Source organism: Gopherus evgoodei, chromosome 20, assembly GCF_007399415.2.
Source record: "Gopherus evgoodei ecotype Sinaloan lineage chromosome 20, rGopEvg1_v1.p, whole genome shotgun sequence".
Lineage (NCBI taxonomy): Eukaryota > Metazoa > Chordata > Testudines > Testudinidae > Gopherus > Gopherus evgoodei.
The window spans coordinates 942,919-963,178 of NC_044341.1; the positions used below are offsets into that span (position 1 = coordinate 942,919).

Below are 20,260 nucleotides of genomic sequence, written 5' to 3' on the forward strand. Positions count from 1 at the left end.
TGAAAGTTCATGTCTAGAAACCTCCACTTCCAAATAAAGACATTTCATTTTCCAGTGGGGCTTCTACCTAGACCTTAAAATGTCCTGGAACTAAGCTGCCGGAGAGGAGTAAATACCCTACGAAATGGCTTGTGTTGGCAAGGCTAAATTGTGATTTGACAAAGATCCTGACTCCAAGCCCCAGGAAGGAAATCTTCTGTGTGACAACCACTTTGCCCTCCTGCTTTCCCTTTGGAATGACATGCCAGCAGCAACACCAAAGACTTTTGTATGTTCCTAGGTTGTGACTGTAGTTACAATGTAAGGCGTCAGTGACCTCTGACACCTGGATCCTCTCCTTAGAGACTATATCTTGGAGAACTAGCTACAGACCCTGTTGCTGCCAATATTGTGCTATACAGCAATGTGCATGGGACAGCATCAGTGGGTCCTGGGATGGGAGCAAGTGCCTTGAAACCCTGAAAAGTGTTCTCCTCACTCTATGTACAGGGGGGTTCTGGTAAAAAGGAACATTTATGTTCTCCAGCTGAGGGAAGCCCTGAGGCTGTGTGCACCCACGTTTAAAATGCAGTCCACTACATAGCATTAGAGCAGGTGACCACCCAGGAACCAGCTATGTTAAGGAGGCCCAAGCTCTCATGACAGAAGAGACCTTGGTCTCTCTGGAAGCTTCTTGCAGACCTAGGGAATGTGACCTGGTGAATGTCATGATGCAAATCAGCTGCTTCTCGCAGCTGTAGTTTCCAAAGTCACCTGGATCCTGCCCTCAGCAGTGTTTGTGCCCTGCTGGGGAGTATGGGTAGTTAGTAGCAGAAATGCTTCAAGAACCAGGGCTGGACTTGGGAGGATTTGTAAGGAAGAGAAATATTTAGAATCGGGTGATGGAGTTGTATGGAAGCTGGTTGCATTTTAACTGCTCCTTGCAGAAGCTAACAGCAAACCATCCAACTGGCAGTCTTAGGCCCCCCCTGTTCCTTTCTTGTCCTATTCTGTGATGTTTCTCTTCCACCATCTTGGAATCTGGGTCTGAAATGAAAAAACTTCTCTCCTGACTGGCTTAATGAATGGTACTAGCATTTATTACTGAGAGGGTGAAAAGTCCTCCAGGCAGGGTCTGTGCAGTAGCTGTGGATGGAGGCAGTTGTTCTGGAAAGGAACCTGAGGTTGCCTGAATTGGCCTGGGTGGATTTTTGAAGTTTACACCATCATTTAGGCACTTCGGGCAGTTAGGCAAGTTTCACTGTGGTTTTCTTGGAAGAGAAAGCAAGTCAGGGCTCACCTTTTCTAGAAGCATGTGCAACCTCTAACCAGAGGGGAAGTATCCGAGACTGGAATTTTTGACATCCTTGTTACATATTGAACCAAAGCTCAAAGCCATCTGTTAGATTGGTTGCTAATGTGCATGGGAAGAAGGAGCAGGAGCTCAGAGAGCAATTGGGTGCTTGCCTTCCTGCTTTTGAAGCATTGCTACAAACAGGATTTTCCCTGAATTGTGGCCCCAATCCCTCTAGCTGATAAAACAATCAAACCAGTCCTCAGTCACTGTCCCTAAAACTTGGCTGTAGCACCTCTCTTTTGTGGTCTGCTCTCTGCCTGTGCCGCCCCTCCCACCCCCCCGGTTGCAGATGCTGCCTGTTCAGTGCAGCTTGTCTCTTGCAGACCAGTGTTGCGTGTAAAGGAAATGCAGCAATGCAGCTCGTGTCTGGTTCTCTTATCTCCTCCCAGCCCTTCTCTGTCCTAGATAATAATCTAAGGAGGAGTTTGAGTCAGAATCTCCTCTGGTGAATTCTGGGACCATGGATTTCTTAACAGTCTGGTTAGGTGGATGTTTTTCTGTTAAGAGGAGAGTTCTAATGTGTCTATCTCACTCCTGTGTTCTTGAATCTCCTCCTTCAGTGAAATGGCCCATTTGACCAATCCAAGCTTCTCAAACATTTCTAATCCTCAGCTCCCTGTTGAATGCACAAAATGTGCTTATTACCCCAACTGACTCAACTTTGTATTTGGCCATTAATCTTGTTTAAAACAATCTCTTGAGCAAAGCTCTGGCTGTGAGTGGTTTTCACGTCAGTGCACCAATACAAGAAGGTAGTTTTTAGTTCTGAATGTATGTTAATAACTGGGCACTTATTAACTATGCTTTGAGTCCAGGGATGGCTTTGTTCAGATCCTCGCAAGTAGGTGTATAAGTCCATATGGATTTATTAATATTAGGGCTGTCGATTAATCGCAGTTAACTCATATGAGTAACTCAAAAAAATTGATCCTGATTTAATCACAGTTTTAATTGCACCGTTAAACAATAGAATACAAATTGAAATTTATTAAATATTTTGGATGTTTTCTACATTTTCATATATATTGTATTCTGTGTTGTAATTGAAATCAAAGTGTATATTATTTTTATTACAAATATTTGCGCTGTAAAAAATGATAAAAGAAATAGTATTTTTCAATTTTTAAACAATGTGCCTGTTTTTTGGGAAACACACCTTGTATCTGGTGTGTGAAAAGAAAATGAAACTTCCACTTATAGTAATGTGTCGGACTCTAAAGAGAGGCAGGCAGGCTGGCCTTGGGGCTAGTGCACTGGGCTGGGACTTGGGAGATCTGGCTTCTGTTCTTGGCTTTGCCACAGACTCCTTGTGTTACCTTGAGCAAGTGTCGTCAGCTCCCCATCCATCAACGGGGGATGATACCCTTCCCCCGTCTGTCTCATCTGTTCAGACTGTGCCTGGTTTGAAGTCTCGTAAGATAGTCTGTGTAGAGCACAATGAAGCCCCAGTCTCTGACAGGCCCTCGGCACTGTTGTAATACAAATAACAATCTCGCCCTTTGCCCCCACCCTATCTATGACATTGCACCGAGATCCTGTCGAGTTCACCACACCTGTCTTTAGTTGATGTCCTTCCTGGGCCTTTCTGCTGTTGTACGTGGAAAGACGTGCTGTGTAAACGTTGTATGTACCATCACATTTCTCTAGTACAGCAGGGTGCATCTTTCACCTGCTGAGACTTACTCTGAATATGAGGAAATCCTCCATTCCCCTGCCGAGTGTGCCTTAAAATCTGGTGACAATCGGGTGCTCCCCTGTGACTTAGTGAACAATTCAAACAATCTCTGCTATTTCCTGTGCTCGCAGCCGTGGGCATTTCGATGCATGCCCGGCTGAGCAAGTCCAGGGCTGTGAGAGTGCTGCTTTTTCAGCGGAGGGTTTTCAAAATACACAGCGTTTCCTTGTCAAAATTGGCTATGCCCAGCGTTGGGCCAAGGCTGCTCTGAACTCATGCAAGGTTGAGTGGGGACAGTTGCTGCATTGTAGGGCTCTGGCTGGGCTCCCGCCACACATGGCACTTGTCTAAGGTGGATGTTTTCTGGGAGTTTCCCACTGTTGCCAACATTGGTGCATCCCCACAGGTGGGAGAGGAGAGGGGCACACAGGCTGCCAACGTCCTGACTCTGCTCCATCAGTACCCTCCTGCCAGCAGGCTGCCATCTGGCCCCTGCTTTGAGGGAATGCAAATGACACAAAATAAAACCCAGGCCCTCCCCATGTATTTGAGGAACTAACTGTTTGCATTGATGGGGCTGGGAGAGTGAGTCCCAGGGCCTGTGGGGATGAAGTACCCCTGGAAGTGCATCCCTGGGAATGATGAACTGCAGTTTCCCCCCACCCCATGACTTGCCCTTCATGCTCAGAATTGCAAAGAGCTCCTCAGAGGGCTGGGCACAGGCTGGAGAGGAGGTTTGATGGTGAGATCTAAAGGCAGGAAGTGACTCAGCGGCTCCCGGAGCAGGAGAGTGAAGTCTTGATGTAATGCAGCTCCCTAACCGCACTGTGTGAGAGCCGGGGCTGGCTCAGTCATCCTGATGAAATTCCCTTACCTATGCCTTTCTGGCTGACTGCCCCTCAGCTCTCCTGAAAGCAGGGCTTGGTGAGCCCTGGCTGGCGAGGGTGTTCCTAGCGCCAGCACCAAGCCCACAGCTGTTCCTGGGGACTCGGGAATGGGGCAAGAACCCACTCATTTCCCAGCCTGCCGCACACGCTGCTCCTGGCCTGCTCAGCTGGCCCCACCTCAGGGCCCTGGTCAGAAGCTGAAGGCTGCTGGGCAGGGGAACAGTGTCCAGAACAAGTGCTGGTGAAGTCAGAAGCCAAGCGAAGGCTTGGAAGATAGAGGCAGAGGCGCACATGAGCCCCGTAGGGAACCAAACATGTGACCACACATGGTCTCCTTGGCCTGAGAGCCTGCATGGCCTTTGCCAGAGCTCTGGGTGGGATGCAGTGTTAGCACAAGGGAGCTGCAGCAACCATGATACTGATTGAAAATCTTCCCAGCCTCACTGGGAGGGGTCAGAGCAGCTCCTTACACCACACAGCAGCTGCTCTTCGTCCTGGAGGCAGAAATCTGCTGGCAGACCCCAGCAGCTGTAGTGCTTCTGCAAAGCTAACTAGGGGAAACTATTATTCTCTTCCCCCTGCCAGTCTGGCATCCCCGGGCCCTGTCTCACCTACTCATCCTAATTTGGGAAATTGCTCGTCCTCCCTGCCTGGCTGCATTTCTGCTCCTGCTCATTTGTTTAGAAGTAAATTATGCAAACCCCGTTCAGGCAACTCTGGGCAGAATAGAATAGATGGAACTTGAAACATGAGCAAAAGCAGATCTATTCCTGTATCTTGGAAAGATGAACATGTTCCTAGGAATAGCTGTATGGGCTGCTACAGGATGGCTTCTGTATGGCAGCTGGTTGTGGACCTGATAACATAATACCGTGGGGAGTTTCACAAGGTTATTGGCTTTCTTGTGTAAGTGAAATCTCTAGCTGCAGGAGTTCATTGTTTTCTCAACAGTTTGATTAAAATCCTGGCAGATTACACATTGCAGAAAGCCAAACCGTGGCTGCACCTTCTTCTCTGAGCTCACCCGTCTGCCTCTCTATAGACCCTGGCATGAATATAACAATCCGTTGCTAAGCCACCTGCAGGGTCACAACAGACAGTGACACTGGAGTGGTGTTACATGGGTGTTACTCTCTAATTAGAAAGTGGCCTCTCCTGTGCATCATCTGCGGCTTGCTGACCTTTCTGGTACACTATCCTGTTCCAAGCTCTGTTCCAAGCTGGCCGTGCTTGAGGCCCATGTTTTTCAGAAGGTTATTTGTGAGGCAAGGCTGGGGGCCCACTCAGGAGTTTGGTTTGGCACTCCATGGTACTGGTGTGCAAGGGAGGGAGGAAAGCCAGTTGTCCCCACGAGGAGGACATGTTTGCCAGGTGGAATGGCACAGCTCATGATAAAAATAAACCCGTATTCTCACAAGTGACTAGAACCCTGTGTGATTTTGCTGTCTCCGTGTGCTGAATGGTTAGTTTTTGTCTATTGCATATCAGGTGTGACCTGGAGAGAACTGGGTTCTCCTAGTTCAGTGACAGGTATATTGCATGGGTCTCACTTGGGGCCATGGTGTTTGCAGACTCTGCTACTCCTGGAGCCTGGGGCACTGGTGCAGGGAGCAGCCACCAGCCTGCAGGCTCCTTTTTTGTTCACTATTAATGTAATAAAAGAGTCAATGTGTCTTTAGTTAAATCAGTCAGCTGTAGAGCAGAGCAGCTGTGCGAGGGGTTCTGACAAGCGGAGCCAGGAGCTGCAGTTCTCTGGCTGTTGCTGGGCATAGTGGGGTGACTACACCCAGGAAGGGTGTAAATCCAAACCAGGATGCCAGGTAGTGAGGCACGTCCCAGTCTGCGACTGACGGGAGTGGTCAGCCCGCAGGGTGCTTCTTGGTAGCATAGCAACAGATGCATCTGTAACAACCGTCTTGGCACTAGCCAGTGTTGGCCAGGTGGAGCAGGCTGGAGTAGGCTGAGGTGGAGGTGCTGTGCATGCATGACAGGCAGCAGGGACGGGGTGGTGAGGGTAACTTATCACTGGCCACTTCCTGTCGCCATATTGCCTCGGAGTCTGAGCGGCACCGGTGACCCTCTTAATGAGGGGAGAGGGATTCTCTCCTTGTGGAATATAATAAGGTTGAAAGCAACGAAAATGACTCTACACGGCCACTGTGCAACGTGCAAGCAGGCGGGCTCCCTGCAGGAGGGTTAACCCAGCCCCTGGCTCCGCAGAGCCTTTCTCCTGTTCTCTGCTTTATTTGGTGGCTTTGTCCTGACTAGGATCTCCCCTTCACCAGCTGAGTGCATGTTTAAAGTCTGTCCTGGCTATGCTTGGCTTTCAGAACCTGTTAGTTAGCACACATCTACAGCGTGCTTCTAAATCTTACTCTAGACCAACCCCGTTAAAAATGTTTTTACAAATCCACCTTTTCTCCTAGCCCGGACAAGCGCCGAGTTCCTCCCCGCATTGCAGTGAGTGTTTCTTCCCTGTGCTCATGTATTTGTAGAGTCCAAGGCCAGAAGGGACAATCATGATCATCTCATCTGACCTCCTGCATAGTACAGGCCCAAGAACTTCCCTAAAAGCATTCCCAGAGCAGAGCTTTTAGAAAAGTATCCAGTCTTGATTTTACAATTGCCAGTGATGGAGAATCCACCACGACCCTTGGCAATTGTTCCAGTGGCTATTTACTCTCACTTTAAAATGTACCGTTATTTCCAGTCTGAAGTTATGTAGCTTCAGCTCCCAATATTGGATGGTGTTAGACCTTTCTCTACTAGACTGAAGAGCCCATTATCAAAAACTTGTTCCCAGCGTAGATACTTACAGACTGGGATCAAGCGACCCCTTGCCCTTCTCGTAAGCTAAGTAGATTGAGCTCCTTGTGTCTGTCACTGGAAGGCAGGTTTTCTAATCCTGAATCCTCCAGTTTATCAACGTCCTTCATGAGCTGTGAACACCAGAACTGACACAGGATTCCAGCAGCAGTCGCACCAGTGCCAAGTACAGAGGAAAAATAACTGCTCTGCTCCTACCTGAGATTCCCATCTGGATGCATCCCAGGTTCACATTAGCCCTTTAGGCCACAGTGTTGCACTGGGAGTTTGTCCACCCCGAGTCTTTTCCAGAGTTGCTGCATTGTGTAAGGATGGCCGACGTTCTCTGGTCAGAGACTTACACGTTTACATTCAGCAGAATTAAAACACATTGTTTGCGCCCTGCTCACCAAGCGATCCAGCTCACTCTGTATCTGTGACCTGCCCTCTTCATTACTTACCACTGCCCCCAACTTTTTTGTCATCTACAAACTTGTTATGTGTGATTTTAAATGTTTTTATCTTATGTTTTTTATGCTGAGCTGCTTCCTGCTCCTTTTTCTTTGTTTTGCCCTTCTGTTCTCCCTGCTCTTGGGCTCTCCTGGCTATTGGAGCTCCAGTGTTTGCTTTGGCATCCTCATGTGTTTAGCACCTCTGTCCTACTCTGTGTGTGAGAGCCAGAACAAAGGAGCAAACAGCTTATCTAACACAAACACCCCTCAGCAAACTTCCCAGGCTCATTATCTGCTGCTCTCCCTTCCCCTCCCTGGAACGAGCTCCCTGAGCTCCCTACCCAGCCATGCTGTGGTCTCTGCTCGCAGACAGCCCTGGGGCTTGCTGTCCTGCCATTGTGCATTCTCTGGTCTGTCCAACCTGGAGAATAAGAGTTTAGCTCCAGTAGTGCAGTGCTGACACCCTTTTAGCAGTGCACTCTGCCTTGCAAGACTTCTGTGCGGCAGACATAGGTGGACGGACGGACTCTGGGAAGCAGTAACCCCAAGGAGGGGGAAAGTGGTGGAGGAAGTGCAACAGCAATTGGCTAGCCAGCACTAAGGCCACATGACATGGATGGGGACGAGGGTCTTGCCACTGGATGCAGTTCAGAGAGATGCTTATAACATCCCCTCTCACAGGGAGTCAGCAAGATCTGCACCTGGAGCCTTCAACATTGCAGCACAGGTGCCAGTAATAAGCTGTTATCCTCTAGTAAAGTAGCTGCTGGAGGTGGCTGTGAACACTCTGCCAGTGGGTTATGTGTATATTACAGATGGGGACAGTCCTTTGAGCAAGTTGTTCAAGTACCATTTTCAAAGGGCTTGTGCAGTTTGCATCTCTTCCTCTTCCCAGCACTCTTTCCATGTGCCTGCAAAGAAAGTGGCTTTGGGTCAGTGCTTTGGGTCAGTGCTTTGTCTATATTAAGGATTTTTGCACTGATGTAGCTTTGCTGGTGCATGCCAGCCCCCAGTGGAGATGCACTGTGGTCTGAACTGGGTCAAGTGGCACTGTCTCAGCCCTCCCTTACACCAGTGCAGTGCATTTACACAGGGGCTTGCACTGTTGTACCTATTCCTGTGCAAAATCAGTAATGCAGGCAGGCCCTTAGTGGCATTCTCTGCTGGCAACCGTCTCCAGTGTGGTTCAGGGAGAAAGGGGGTTGGGCAGGAAACAGCCTACGTTGAGAGGCCGCCAAACGAGAGACGCTATTTGAGACTGGAATGTCCCTGTCCCGGAACTCTTTTTTTGAGAGACATGATCAAAACCAAGAACAGAACGTTGGCGCAGCTGCAGCGGAGAGATGGAGTTTGATTTGGCAAATCACGCTCCAACACAGAAACACCTTGTCCTGGAGCTGAGATCCTACCAGTCTGGTTTTCTCCTGTCATCACTGGGTGCTGTTGGGTCTCGGGAAGGATTGCTATTTGAGATCAAAGAGCAGGAGTACACACACTTAGAAGAACAACAGCTCTGTTTCTCTAGGTCCTTATGAGAGCCCATTGCTGTGGCATCTGAGCGTCTTGCGATCATTCGTGGGCTTTTTTCTCACAGTATCTCTGGGATCTTGTTCCCCTGTTTCGGGGAAGTTGAGTCCCAGAGAGATGGTGGACCTGCCCGGGGTCACACAGGAAGTCTCTGGCATGGCTGGGAATTGAACACAGGCCTTTTGAGTTCTGCTCCAGTGGCATGGCCTACCCTCTGGACCTGCCTTCTTCCCTTTCAGTTACACTCCAAGCTGCTATTTCTAGGGCCACTGAGGTGCATGAAGCCTCATAACTCAGTACAGACAGCTCCCTGCCCTGAGGATTTTACAGTATTGTACAGGGAGGGGGGGGATCCCGGTTGTGTCTTGTGGTACCCCTTTGAGTCCCTCTCTCTGAGGTGTGCGGGGGGTAGCAATAGACTTTCTCTCAGGTGAAGGGATTAAATCACTTGGGGAAGCAGAGTCCAGCATGAACAGAGCAGGTCACTGGAAGGAGGCAAGCTCCACGCTGTGAGCCTTGGGGGCGCTGGACTTGTTGCACAGCACATAGGCGTGACTCACGTTGTATGTTGGGAAACAAGTGACAGTGCCCAGGGCCCTGCCTGAGCAGGACCATCTCCAAAGGACTGGGGCATGGGCGGCTTCGTTCAGCTTCTGCAGTGCCTGGCGGCAGCACTTCTAAAACTAACCTTCCTGGCTCAGATTCCGCTCTGGGGGAGCAAACCTTTTGGAGTGGGGGCTGTTCTCCCCAGGCAGACAGGGTGGCCCCCGTCAGAGCAGCTCAGGAAATGTTTCATTCGCCCAGACACGCAGCGATGTTGCTCACTGTGAACCTGGGTATCTGGCCTGGCTGCCTGGGTCTTTTTAGCAGGTATCGGAGGCTAATGGGGAGTTGCACAGCTGGTGACTTGGAGCTAGTCACGCCTGTTGCCATAAACTCACTGCCCCAGGATGCAGCTGCGGTGGGGAGGGGTGTGTGGGATGTGGACAGAGACGACTGGCAGAGCAGTTCCCTTAGTAGCTCTGCTATTGGCTGGCATATGGCGAGGGCTCTGTGTGTAAATCTCCCCACACTCCTGCAGCCATGTGCAGGGGACCCCATTGCTGCTGTTGTAGGAAGGGAGTCAGAAGAGCGGACAGGAGCTGAGGGGGAAGCAGAAGCGGGTCTGAGAAGGGCTTTGTTCCAATCTGTCTGTCACATAGCTGGGCAGGAACGTCACCTTATTCACCAGCAGCAGCGCTATCTCTGCGTGCGGCAAGACTCAGCAACAGCTGGGAAGCCTAATCACAGGCCCATGAATAGCCCTGATGACTCATGCTGTGCAAGCCAGAGCAGCCTTTTCCTTCCCAGTGCTGGCCCTGGCTGGTTTCAGCCCAACATCGGGAAGGCAACTGCCGCAGCCTGAGATGCAGAGGAACTTGCGATTGTTCCCCTGTCCTGTTCTGGAATTTATCCCTCAACGCACTGTAATAACTCTTCTGATCCACTGGGTTCGTCAAGAGGATTGCAAAGCCTGGCTCTCTGCAGCTAAACGGGTCTGGTATAAACACCATAGGCTTGTCTACGCTTGAAAGTTGATTCGGATTAAGGCTGGCTGTAAATTTATAGCTATTCTGGAGTAACTCCAGGTGTAGACAAACCCTTATACCTTGGAGAGAAATAGGGCCAGTAACAGCTCTCGTAAACCAGCTTCTCCCGAAGCAAAGCCAGAGAATGTCTTGTGCTTTCACGTGTGCAAACATGCACGTACAGCAAGGGGCTTGTACTTTGGAAATAGGCTCCCAGGGAGGATTCTGGGGATGTGACTTTGATTAGAAATGTCTTTGTACTGGCCAAATGACTGGGCACCTGACTTGTGCTCGATGCTCTCCTGTTCGTCTGCTTTAGAGCCATTTGGAAGCTTCAAAACTTGGGATGTTAGAAACTAGCTCAGGCAAAGCACTAGAAGATGTAGTGCAGGAACCAATCCTGTCCTAGGCTCCGGGAGGGAGGCTGATCACTGAGTTTGGGTCTGCGAGAGGATTGACTGTTTATCCCTCTGCCGGGCTCATGCACACACCCAGTTGGTCACGCAGTTCAGTCCAAAAATGTATTTGACCAAAAACGGGAACGATTTTGTGTGCAATCTTCTTGTGTGTTGCATGCTGTCCCGACAATTGCAGCCAGGAGCCCATGACCCTGCGTCATCCAGCGACCAGCTCAGTTACATGTTCCTCAGTCAGGCTTTCTCCGTGCAGGGCCTGGTGACAGGTATATGCACGTTCTGATTGCTGGCTCCGCGTTATGTGCAAGCGGAAAGTGCTCTCCACCCCACACCTGACCATCTCTGGAAATACAGGTTGTGTTGTTCATGAGCAGGAGCAGCGGCTCGTGCCCCATGCTGGCTATGTGTGGCCAGGCTCAGTTCAGTGCAATGCTGCCTGAGCACAATGAGCAGCCTGGGCACGCGCCCATGTCTGTGCCCCTCACCTCTGGATGTGGCAAGGGAGTTGGTGGAGGCTCAGCCCTTTGCATCGCTGAGGCTCTGAGCAGATGCTGACCTATGCGGTTTTCCCCAGTAGGTGTGGGAGGCTCTCAGGTCGACACCATGACGGAAGGTTTCGACTGCGACAACTGCAAGGAGTCCCTGTATGGGCGGAAGTACATCCAGATGGACATGGGTCCCTACTGCATCCCCTGCTATGATGCCCACTTTGCTAACACCTGCGAGGAATGCAAGGAGCTGATTGGCCACGACTGCAGGGTGAGTGAGAGGCCGGGGGCTGCGCCCAAGTGGAGCCTGCCCCCCAGCTCCCCGTGGGGGAGTGAGGGGCTGGGGGCTGCACCCAAGTGGAACCTGCCCCCCATGTCCCCGTGGGGGAGTGAGGGGCTGGGGGCTGCGCCCAAGTGGAGCCTGCCCCCCAGCTCCCCGTGGGCGAGTGAGGGGCTGGGGGCTGCGCCCAAGTGGGACCTGCCCCCCACCTCCCCGTGGGGGAGTGAGGGGCTGGGGGCTGCGCCCAAGTGGAACCTGCCCCCCATGTCCCCGTGGGGGAGTGAGGGGCTGGGGGCTGCGCCCAAGTGGAGCCTGCCCCCCAGCTCCCCGTGGGCGAGTGAGGGGCTGGGGGCTGCGCCCAAGTGGAGCCTGCCCCCCAGCTCCCCGTGGGCGAGTGAGGGGCCGGGGGCTGCGCCCAAGTGGGACCTGCCCCCCAGCTCCCCGTGGGGGAGTGAGGGGCTGGGGGCTGCGCCCAAGTGGAGCCTGCCCCCCAGCTCCCCGTGGGCGAGTGAGGGGCTGGGGGCTGCGCCCAAGTGGGACCTGCCCCCCAGCTCCCCGTGGGCGAGTGAGGGGCTGGGGGCTGCGCCCAAGTGGGACCTGCCCCCCAGCTCCCCGTGGGGGAGTGAGGGGCTGGGGGCTGTGCCCAAGTGGGACCTGCCCCCCATGTCCCCGTGGGTGACACCCCCCACGCTCTCTCCCAGGAGCTGTACTACGAGGATCGCCATTATCACGAGCACTGCTTCCGGTGCTTCCGCTGCGACCGCTCTCTGGCCGACGAGCCTTTCACCTGCCAGGACGAGGAGCTGCTCTGCAACGACTGCTACTGCAGCGAGTTCTCCTCCAAGTGCGTCGCATGTGAGAAGACAGTCATGCCAGGTACAGGCTCTGGGGTGTGGTTGTTGGCAGGAGACAGAGGCTCCCCTGGGCCTTGGCCGGCTCTGCTGGGCTGGCAGCTGCCCTCCTGTCATCCCAGCCAGGGGCAGTGCCCTGTGGGTGCTAGGCAAGAGCCCAGGGACATGTCGTACCTGTACAGAGAGGACTGGTGCTTGCTCCCCTCTGCTGAGCAGACACGAGGCCCTTATCGGGGACCCAGAACTGTGATCTCCTCTGCAGCTCTTGTCTATGGGCTCCGTGTTGGGGGAGGACCATGGAAGAGGAGAATGTGGGGAGGCAACTCCAGGGGCTCTGGAGCATCCCCTGCCCTGTCTCTGGGGGCCCTTGTGGCCTCAGACAGGGAGTGACTGGCTAAAGGCTGCTGGAGACCCAGCCTTTTGGGGCTGGGGCTGTGTCAGGCCCCTTGGGCATTGCCTGTCTGTGTTACCCCCAGGCCCTCTGGTGTCTCGAGCTCTCCCGTGCTGAGAGGCTTGGCTGGTGACGCTCCCTATGAAGGGAGAACTGCCCCATGTGGGGTGACTGTATTAGGACGTTGGGCAGGAACAGGCCTCCGGGCACTAGCTTTCTGTCCACAGGTAGGAAACGCTAGCCCTAGGCCCGCCTTCCCAGGTTTGAGCTGAGTTCAGGACACAAGGCTCCATCTCTGAAGATCGTTGTTGATTTGAGGACATGCCACTTGCTGAGCCTGTCTGAAGGTGCAGCTGCTGTCTCCCAGTGGTGCCCTGAGCCCAGACCTGCTTCATTTCTAGGATCCCGGAAACTGGAATACAATGGACAAACCTGGCATGAGCATTGCTTCATCTGCAGCAGCTGTCAGCAGCCCATCGGGTCGCGGTCCTTTATCCCAGACAAGAAGGATTATTATTGCGTCCCCTGTTATGAGAGCAAGTTTGCCCCCCGCTGCACTCGTTGCAAAAAGGTAACGCTGGCTTGCCAGCACAGTGCTTCCTTCGGTGACCCCGCAGGAGCTTCACTTCTCTTAGATGAGATCCTCCTGGGGCAGCTGCTGGTCTCCGTGGAAAGTGGTCCCAGGCATAGGAGGTGGGGTGCTATTCCATGATCCCTTCTGGGTGAAACCCAGCTTACTAAGGGCAGAATCGTGTCTGTGTTCCCCTGGATCTAGGCCGGCAGGACTGCACCCAGTGCGCTGCCAGCACCCACCCAGTAATAATAAAGGCGTGGATGTGGCTGGGCTCCCTCCCCTGCCCTTGTCACAGGGGATGCTACTTTCCATGCCTCTCCAGAAGGCTTTGTTGAGTGCTGTCGAGATCTGCAAGCTGAGGCATGTCTATGTGCCTGGTTTGGAGACTGGCTGCTGCCTGATGTGTCAGCATCACCCCCTGCTCTGGAGACAGCCGAGGGCTCCCCTTAGTGCCAGGCCCGCCGTGGCTCTGTGCGGCTCAGTGGTTGCGGAGGGTCCAGTTGAGTTCCTTTGCCTCGCTTGGGAAGGGGTCTCATGTTAACTGCAGTGCACTCGTGGAATGTGTGTTGGCCTTGCGTCCAGCCTCATCAGTGTCCCTATGGAAAGGGCTCCAGAGGCTGAGATCTTTATAACCGCCAGGCGCTCCGTGCTCCCTGGGCTGCCTGCAGCAGCTCTTCAGGGACGTATGGGTGTAACTGCTGCTCTCCCTTCCCCAGTCGCTGACCAAGGGAGGAGTGACTTACCGTGACGAGCCCTGGCACAAGGAGTGCTTTGTCTGCACTGGTTGCAAGGTTCCCTTGGCAGGCCAGCAGTTCACCTCCCAGGAGGACAACCCCTACTGTGTCAAGTGCTTTGGGAACCTCTATGCCAAGAAATGCAGCGCCTGCGCAAAGCCCATCACAGGTAACGACAGAGACTGGTGCACAGTACATGGTTCCTCGCGAGCGGGTACCGTGGCTCTGCCTGTGAGCAGAATGCAGAGCTTGCTGGGGGATCTCTTCATGGTGGTGAATTCCTCTCTGCAGCAGGCCAGCGTAAGGCCTCTGCATCCCACTGCAGCCCTCCAAGGCTCACTGATGGGCTGTTCAGAACTTCAGGCCTCCCAGGATGGGAGAACGTTATTGCCAAGAGTGCCCCGGGGGCGTGTGCAGGCTGCTCCTGGACTTGTTCACCGGCAGCCTGTTTCAGCTGCTCGTAGAGAGGCCATGCAATGGGAAGGAGTTGAATTGCAATGAGGAGTTTATGTTGCTCGTTTCCTTGCTCTCACTTCGTTCTTGCAAAGCTCAAGTATTGGGTGTATCCTACCCCTGTCAGAGCAGGGAACGTACTGTGCACACCCGGGGAGGACTGGCTGCATTTTGGTACCCTGCAACCTTCCTGCAGAACTCCCAGGACATGCTCCGTGTGGTGGGATCTGATGGCTCTGACTGGCCTCTTGTTTGGGGGCTGCTGGTCCCTCAGTTGGGGCCCTGGAAGGGTTCTCCACCCACAGTAACGTGGGAAGGTTTTGCAGCCCAGCAATGGGCTGGGAGGCTCCAGAAACTGGACTTTTCACAGTGAGGGGAGTGGGTCTCTCCCTCCACACACCTGCACCAGGAGGCTGCCTGGTCTCCTTCACTGACCCTCCCTCTGTGGCTTGGGTTTACTGCTCCCGGAAAGGCCAACGCAGCCACTGAGTCACTTGGTGAGTCAGAAGCCTGGTTCCATGGTTAGAGACGATGCTGGTTTGCTGCCCCGCCCCAGGTCCCCAGTGTTTATCTTTGTTGCTGTCTCTGCAATAGCATGTAGGAAACCTGCATGTCCTTCTGCCGTCTGGACAGGGGGCAGAACGTGGCTTCCCTCAGCCGGCTGGCTCCACTCAGGTCCTTCCCGAAGAGCTTTAGTTACTCAGTGTCGTGGACAGACCCCCAACTGGCTGCTCACGGCCAGTGCTGCCTGCTGCATAGGGGGCTCTGGGCTCCGGCCTGGGGCTTGGGAGACCTGCTCTGGCCTGGCTCCCTGCATGACATGGGGCAAGTCTCTGGGCCTCAGCTCCCCAGCTCTAAGCTAGGGCTGGTCCTTCCTGTGTATAAGATTGGGGGGGGAGTTAGAAACTATGATGTGGGGGGGGGGCATAGAAGCACCATAGCTAGTTGGAAATAGCCCCAGGCTTATCCCCGACTGGAGGGCCGACCCTAGGCCCTTCAGGAATCTGCCTTGAGTGCTCTGGGTAACCCTATGCTCTGTCCCCCTTCTCTAGGCTTCGGAGGGGGTAAATACATCTCCTTTGAGGATCGTCACTGGCACCACAACTGCTTCAACTGTGCCCGCTGCACCAGCTCGCTGGTGGGGAAAGGCTTCATCCCCCGGCACGACGAGATCCTCTGCCGCGACTGCAGCAGCAACCTATAAGCCTGGCAATAGGATGTGGATCAGGGGCCTTATCTGCTCTTCAGGGGCTTCGTGCCAGGCACCCTGGGCAGGTGGGAGATGTGCCTTTTGTTGCCCTGGAGAGGGCTGATCCCCTCACCACAGTGTGTGCTCAGGGTGCCTGTGCCCTTCCCTTGAAAGCTAGAATAAGCCACCCTGGGCTTTCTGCAGAGTGAAGCTAAATAAACGCCAAACAAAAGGAGCTTCCAAGTCCCTCATTATTTTCTCTTCCCTTTGCTTCCTAAGCGCTTGGGCGCTGGCTGAGCCGGGAGCCCCTGTTTGAGCAAAGGGGCTGGCAGTGGCCTTAGGCTCCATGTGCTGACCACAGCTTTGTCCCTGCTACTTCTTACTGGTTTTCTTCCCCTCCCCTGCATGATCCTCTGCTCTGAGTGATGGGCAGCAGCTCCTGTCCTGGGAGCCAGGCTCTCCTGAGGCTCCTGCCTCCCCAGGCTGGGTTTCCAGCACAGCCTGTTCCCCTAACGTGAGGGTAACCTGGCATCTCACTGGGCAAGTTTGCAATGCTTTCTGTGCTGTTCATTGCAGCCTTGGGTGTTTCTGGCTGGCTGTGAGCAGAGCATGCTGGGCTGAGCACATGGCCCACATTGGGGAATGGCTTTTTCTGATGTCTCTCTCCCCCCTTGTTCCTCACGTCTTCAGGGAGATGGTGTCACTAATATGGCAGGGGAACCTGAATCACCAGCTGGTGCTGAGGGCTCTGGTGCCCCCACCTTCCTGCAGCATCTCCCCTCCCCCTGCTCTGCCCCCAGCAGAAGGGTCCCCATCAGCTTCCAAGAGCTACACGAATGAGTTTATTTAACGCCGACTCCAAGAGCGCTGAGAAGCGGCTCAGGTGCTTTCGGAGCTAGTCTCGTGCTCTGTGTGCAGGTGCTGCCCGGCTGGCTGAGAGCCGCTTAGCAGAGCAGTTGAAAAGGGCATTTCAGAGGCAGCTAGAGCCATTGCAGCTGGCGGTGTTGTCTGCTCCTTCCCCCTTACCGGGTGCTGCAGACACAGGGCTGCCTGTTGCCTCTTACTGAGCTCGGCCACATGCCACGTATTTTGACCCCAAATATGGTGGTTTATCCTCTGGCGGTTTGTGCACAGTTGTGTCTTGGCTGCAGGCTCTGCTCGGAATTCAGCCCAGGGTGCTGCATGGGAGCTGGATGGGAGTGGGGGACGAATGGGGGCTGTGTTTGTATTAACAACAGGCAAAGCTGCAGATGAATTGAACCAGCCCCCAAGACAGCAGCCAAAGGCTCTGCTCCTCCTGTGCCCCCTCCCGCCAGGCGCTGAGCTTTCTTCATGCTCATTGGCTGCAGGGGGAGCTGTGGTTGCTCAGCATCTTGCAGGTCAGGTGCTGGTTGGGGCTTGCTGACCCTCGCCCCAAGTCTGGGCTTCTCATTCCCAGAGATGTAGGGCCCTACCAAAGTCAAAGTTCATTTTGGTCAATTTCATGGTCATAGGATTTTTAAAATGGTAAATTTCATGATTTCAGCTATTTAAATCTGAAATTTCATGGTGTTGTAATTGTAGAGGTCTTGACCAAAAAAGGAGTTGGGGGTGGGGGTCACAAGGTTATTGTAGTGGGGTTGCGGTACTGCCACCTTTACTTCTGTGTTTGGGGGGGGTCGCAAGGTTATTGTAGTAGGGGTTGCGGTACTGCCACCTTTACTTCTGCCCTGCTGCTGGCAGGGCGCTACCCTCAGAGCTGGGCACATGGCCAGCAGCCACCACTCTCCCCTTGCCGAGCTCTGAAGGCAGCACAGAAATAAGGGTGACAGCACCGTGACCCCCATAAAATAACCTTGCGACCTCTTTGCAACTCCCTTTTGGGTCAGGACGCCCAGTTTGTGAAACGCTGGTCTCCCCTGTGAAATCTGTATAGAATAGGGTAAAAGCACACAAAAGACCAGATTTCATGGTCCGTGCCATGACACCTTTTTCACAGCCATTAAGGGCCCTACAGGTAGGAACTGAAAATGAGGTGTCCAAGCCGGTGGAGCTTTGCTTCTCTGAAGACCCTGCTATGCAAAATTGCTGAGCTGCCTCGAGTTCCCCTAGAGCCCTGTCTCACTTGAGGTGCTCACAGCAGCCCTGCCCTGTCCTCCCCCTTCCCTCTCCCCCTCCTCAAGGTAACGGGATGCTTTTCTGAACACGCCTTCCTTGTGTTTTCCTTTTTGTACTTTTATCTGTTACTCAAACCCGCTGGAGGAACGGCTAGCCCCATCCCCAGGCAGGCTTCATTTACCAACAGAATGTTATGCATGTTGAAGCGTATTAGCTGTGTATTCAAATCCTTACTGAAACCCTTGTTTGAAAGCTTTGATGCGGGTAAGTCAGAGTTTGAGTGTGTGCTATTCTGAAGAGCTTGGAGCGGTTTTTAGAAAGGAAGCTTCCTATGTAAGTGTCCTACCCTCCGGTCTGTTGTATGTTTCTGTAAGGCTTTATATAATAAACCATTGTAATGACACCTCTCTCTGGCTGTATTTTCTCCAAGCAGGGGTGGGAGTAGGGTGGGGTTGAATTAACATCATCGCTGTGGGTCAGGCTGTCTTCAAAAGGTAAAATAGCTCTTTACTCTCCCTAGGGTTGCTCCCAAAGCCCTGAACTGGGGGCAGCCCCCTGCACTCCCCATGGTTCCCCCTCCCCCAGCGGCCTGCCAAGACTTTAACTCTAGGAAGATACCACAGTCCCCCCCTTAGGCCAGTTCCAATTTCCCCGCACTTCCGGCTTTTCGAGGATGCAGTGGAGACCCTCTCCTTAGATCCATCATCTGCCACGTTAAGCTTTGCACGTTGCTCAGCTACCCAGACAAAGCGCTTGGGCCCTTCCTGGGCTTCCCGGTACATGAAGGCTTCAAGCCTGGGGACAGGAGTTAAGTGGTCACCACTCTGACACCAGGAAAGTCTTATATGGGCTGATGACTTCAGTAGGTCCTGGACTGGTTCAGCTCCTCTGGACCCAGCAGTGCAGTGGATCCTGGGCTGGCAGGATCTGGCATTTTAGTCACTGGCATGTGACTCTCATGACACCGAATTAAGTGTTTCCACATTACAGAAAAGCCCCTTGTGTTTCCCTGCGTTCGCTCCATTTGACCTCCGCTCCAGCTCTTGAGGTCTTGTGGAAAGAGCCTCTGTGGGGATGTTGCTGCAGTCCCCAGCTGGGGTAACTTTGGTCTCCTTCCCGTCCGCCTTGTACGCTCATTACTCACTTTAATCTGCTGTGGAATCATTTATTCCCCTAACATCTGAAACTCTTTTCCACAGATTCCTTTACATTTACTAACAGCCATCGTGACTTCCTCTGGGCCTTTGCCTGGCCCCCAGCCTCCCTAGCATTCCCACTCCACTTCCCCCGAGCTGAGCTACCAGCTCTCCAGATCCCTGTGCGAGGGGAAGCCGGGATGAAAGAGACAGCCTCCGAGTCTCTGTGACCTCCGTGCTGGCTCTGCGCACTCACAGGCCTGCCTTGCTCGGAGGCTCCTACAAACGTTCGCTCTGGCGGGTGGCAAAACTATTCTTTCCATTCTGATTCTGTCGCTGCCGTTGTGCTGGGACCTGAGCTCTGGTTTTGCTACTAGGTCTCAAACAATGAGCAGACACCTCTGGCTGCAGAGGTTTCCTGAGGGAGCCTGTCCTCTGGCAGGAGCTCTGCAAGCCCATGTTTTCTGAAGAGCCATTTCCAGGGATTAACCGCAAAAGATTTCTTTACAAACAGGCCCCCAGGCTCCTCTTTCAGTCGAGTTTAAGAGCCTCCCGTTCTTAGCCAAAAAAGGAAATGACCCAGCTGCACGTAGGGCTGGAACATCTGGATTTTATCCCTGTCATGAATGGGTCATGGATACGCACAGCCCAGTGCCTGATTTACTGGGAGGGAAGGGGGATGATGTAATGCACATTCGTCCCCCACGGCTCCCAGAGAGGGTCTAAAACAGTCATGAAAATATCATTAAAGTGCAGGCTAACAATGGGGGGCACAGCTGGGGGAAGGAAGGAGGCAGAGCCTGGAGCTCCCTAGTGGGCAAGGGGGTGGGTGAGGAGATGAAACATTCACTGGCTGAACAGCCAAGCTGCGGCATCAGGGGAAGGGAAAAGCTGGGTCTGTGGCAGGAGCAGGGCAGGCTGGGCTCTGAGGCCACAGGGCAGGGTACAGACCCAGTAACATTGATCCTGCAGGAGCCTGAAAGAGTCTCACAGTCTGGGGTGAAAAAGTGGCCCAGGGAAGCCCCCAGCACTTCACATGCCCCTCTCTGTAGCTGTTCTCTGGGGAAACTAACCCCAGGCCCTGGCAGGGCAGCGGAGGGATGCTGACCCGGGGCCTGCATTGGGTTCAGCCCAAAGCGTGCGTCTGCCGTGAAGGAGAAATAAAGGAGCTGAAAAAGCCCCAAAGCCAGGGCCGCGGGCAGGAGCGTTCCCGCAGAGAGGCCGAGTGCAGAGACAGGGCAGCGCCAGCTGCCTGTGAATGACTCCAGGACAGGGTTTGAGGCAGCCGCCTGCACTGGAGCGGAACGGGGGAGCCGAACACTCAGCCGCAGCAAGCAGCCCTGTGTCTGTGAAGCACCGAGACCCAGCAGCAGTTATAAAGGTCCTCTGCACCCAGACTGC

At 53.5% G+C, this 20,260-nt stretch overlaps 1 protein-coding gene across 2 annotated transcripts in view; it reads left to right on the forward strand.

Annotated features, from left to right (window-relative positions):
- The window catches only part of FHL3 (four and a half LIM domains 3), a 41,965-nt gene extending 24,823 nt beyond the window's left edge, over positions 1–17,142 (forward strand). Inside the window, exons 2-6 of one of the 2 annotated variants that reach the window (XM_030538731.1) lie at positions 11,244–11,425; positions 12,136–12,310; positions 13,078–13,247; positions 13,967–14,153; positions 15,490–17,142. In XM_030538731.1, coding sequence (XP_030394591.1) covers positions 11,270–11,425; positions 12,136–12,310; positions 13,078–13,247; positions 13,967–14,153; positions 15,490–15,641 — 840 coding nt within the window. In that variant the 5' untranslated portion in view covers positions 11,244–11,269 and the 3' untranslated portion in view covers positions 15,642–17,142. Of the gene's footprint in view, positions 1–11,240; positions 11,426–12,135; positions 12,311–13,077; positions 13,248–13,966; positions 14,154–15,489 lie in introns of both variants that reach the window. The other variant, XM_030538732.1, reaches the window with a different exon arrangement.
- The last annotated feature ends 3,118 nt before the right edge of the window (positions 17,143–20,260 follow it).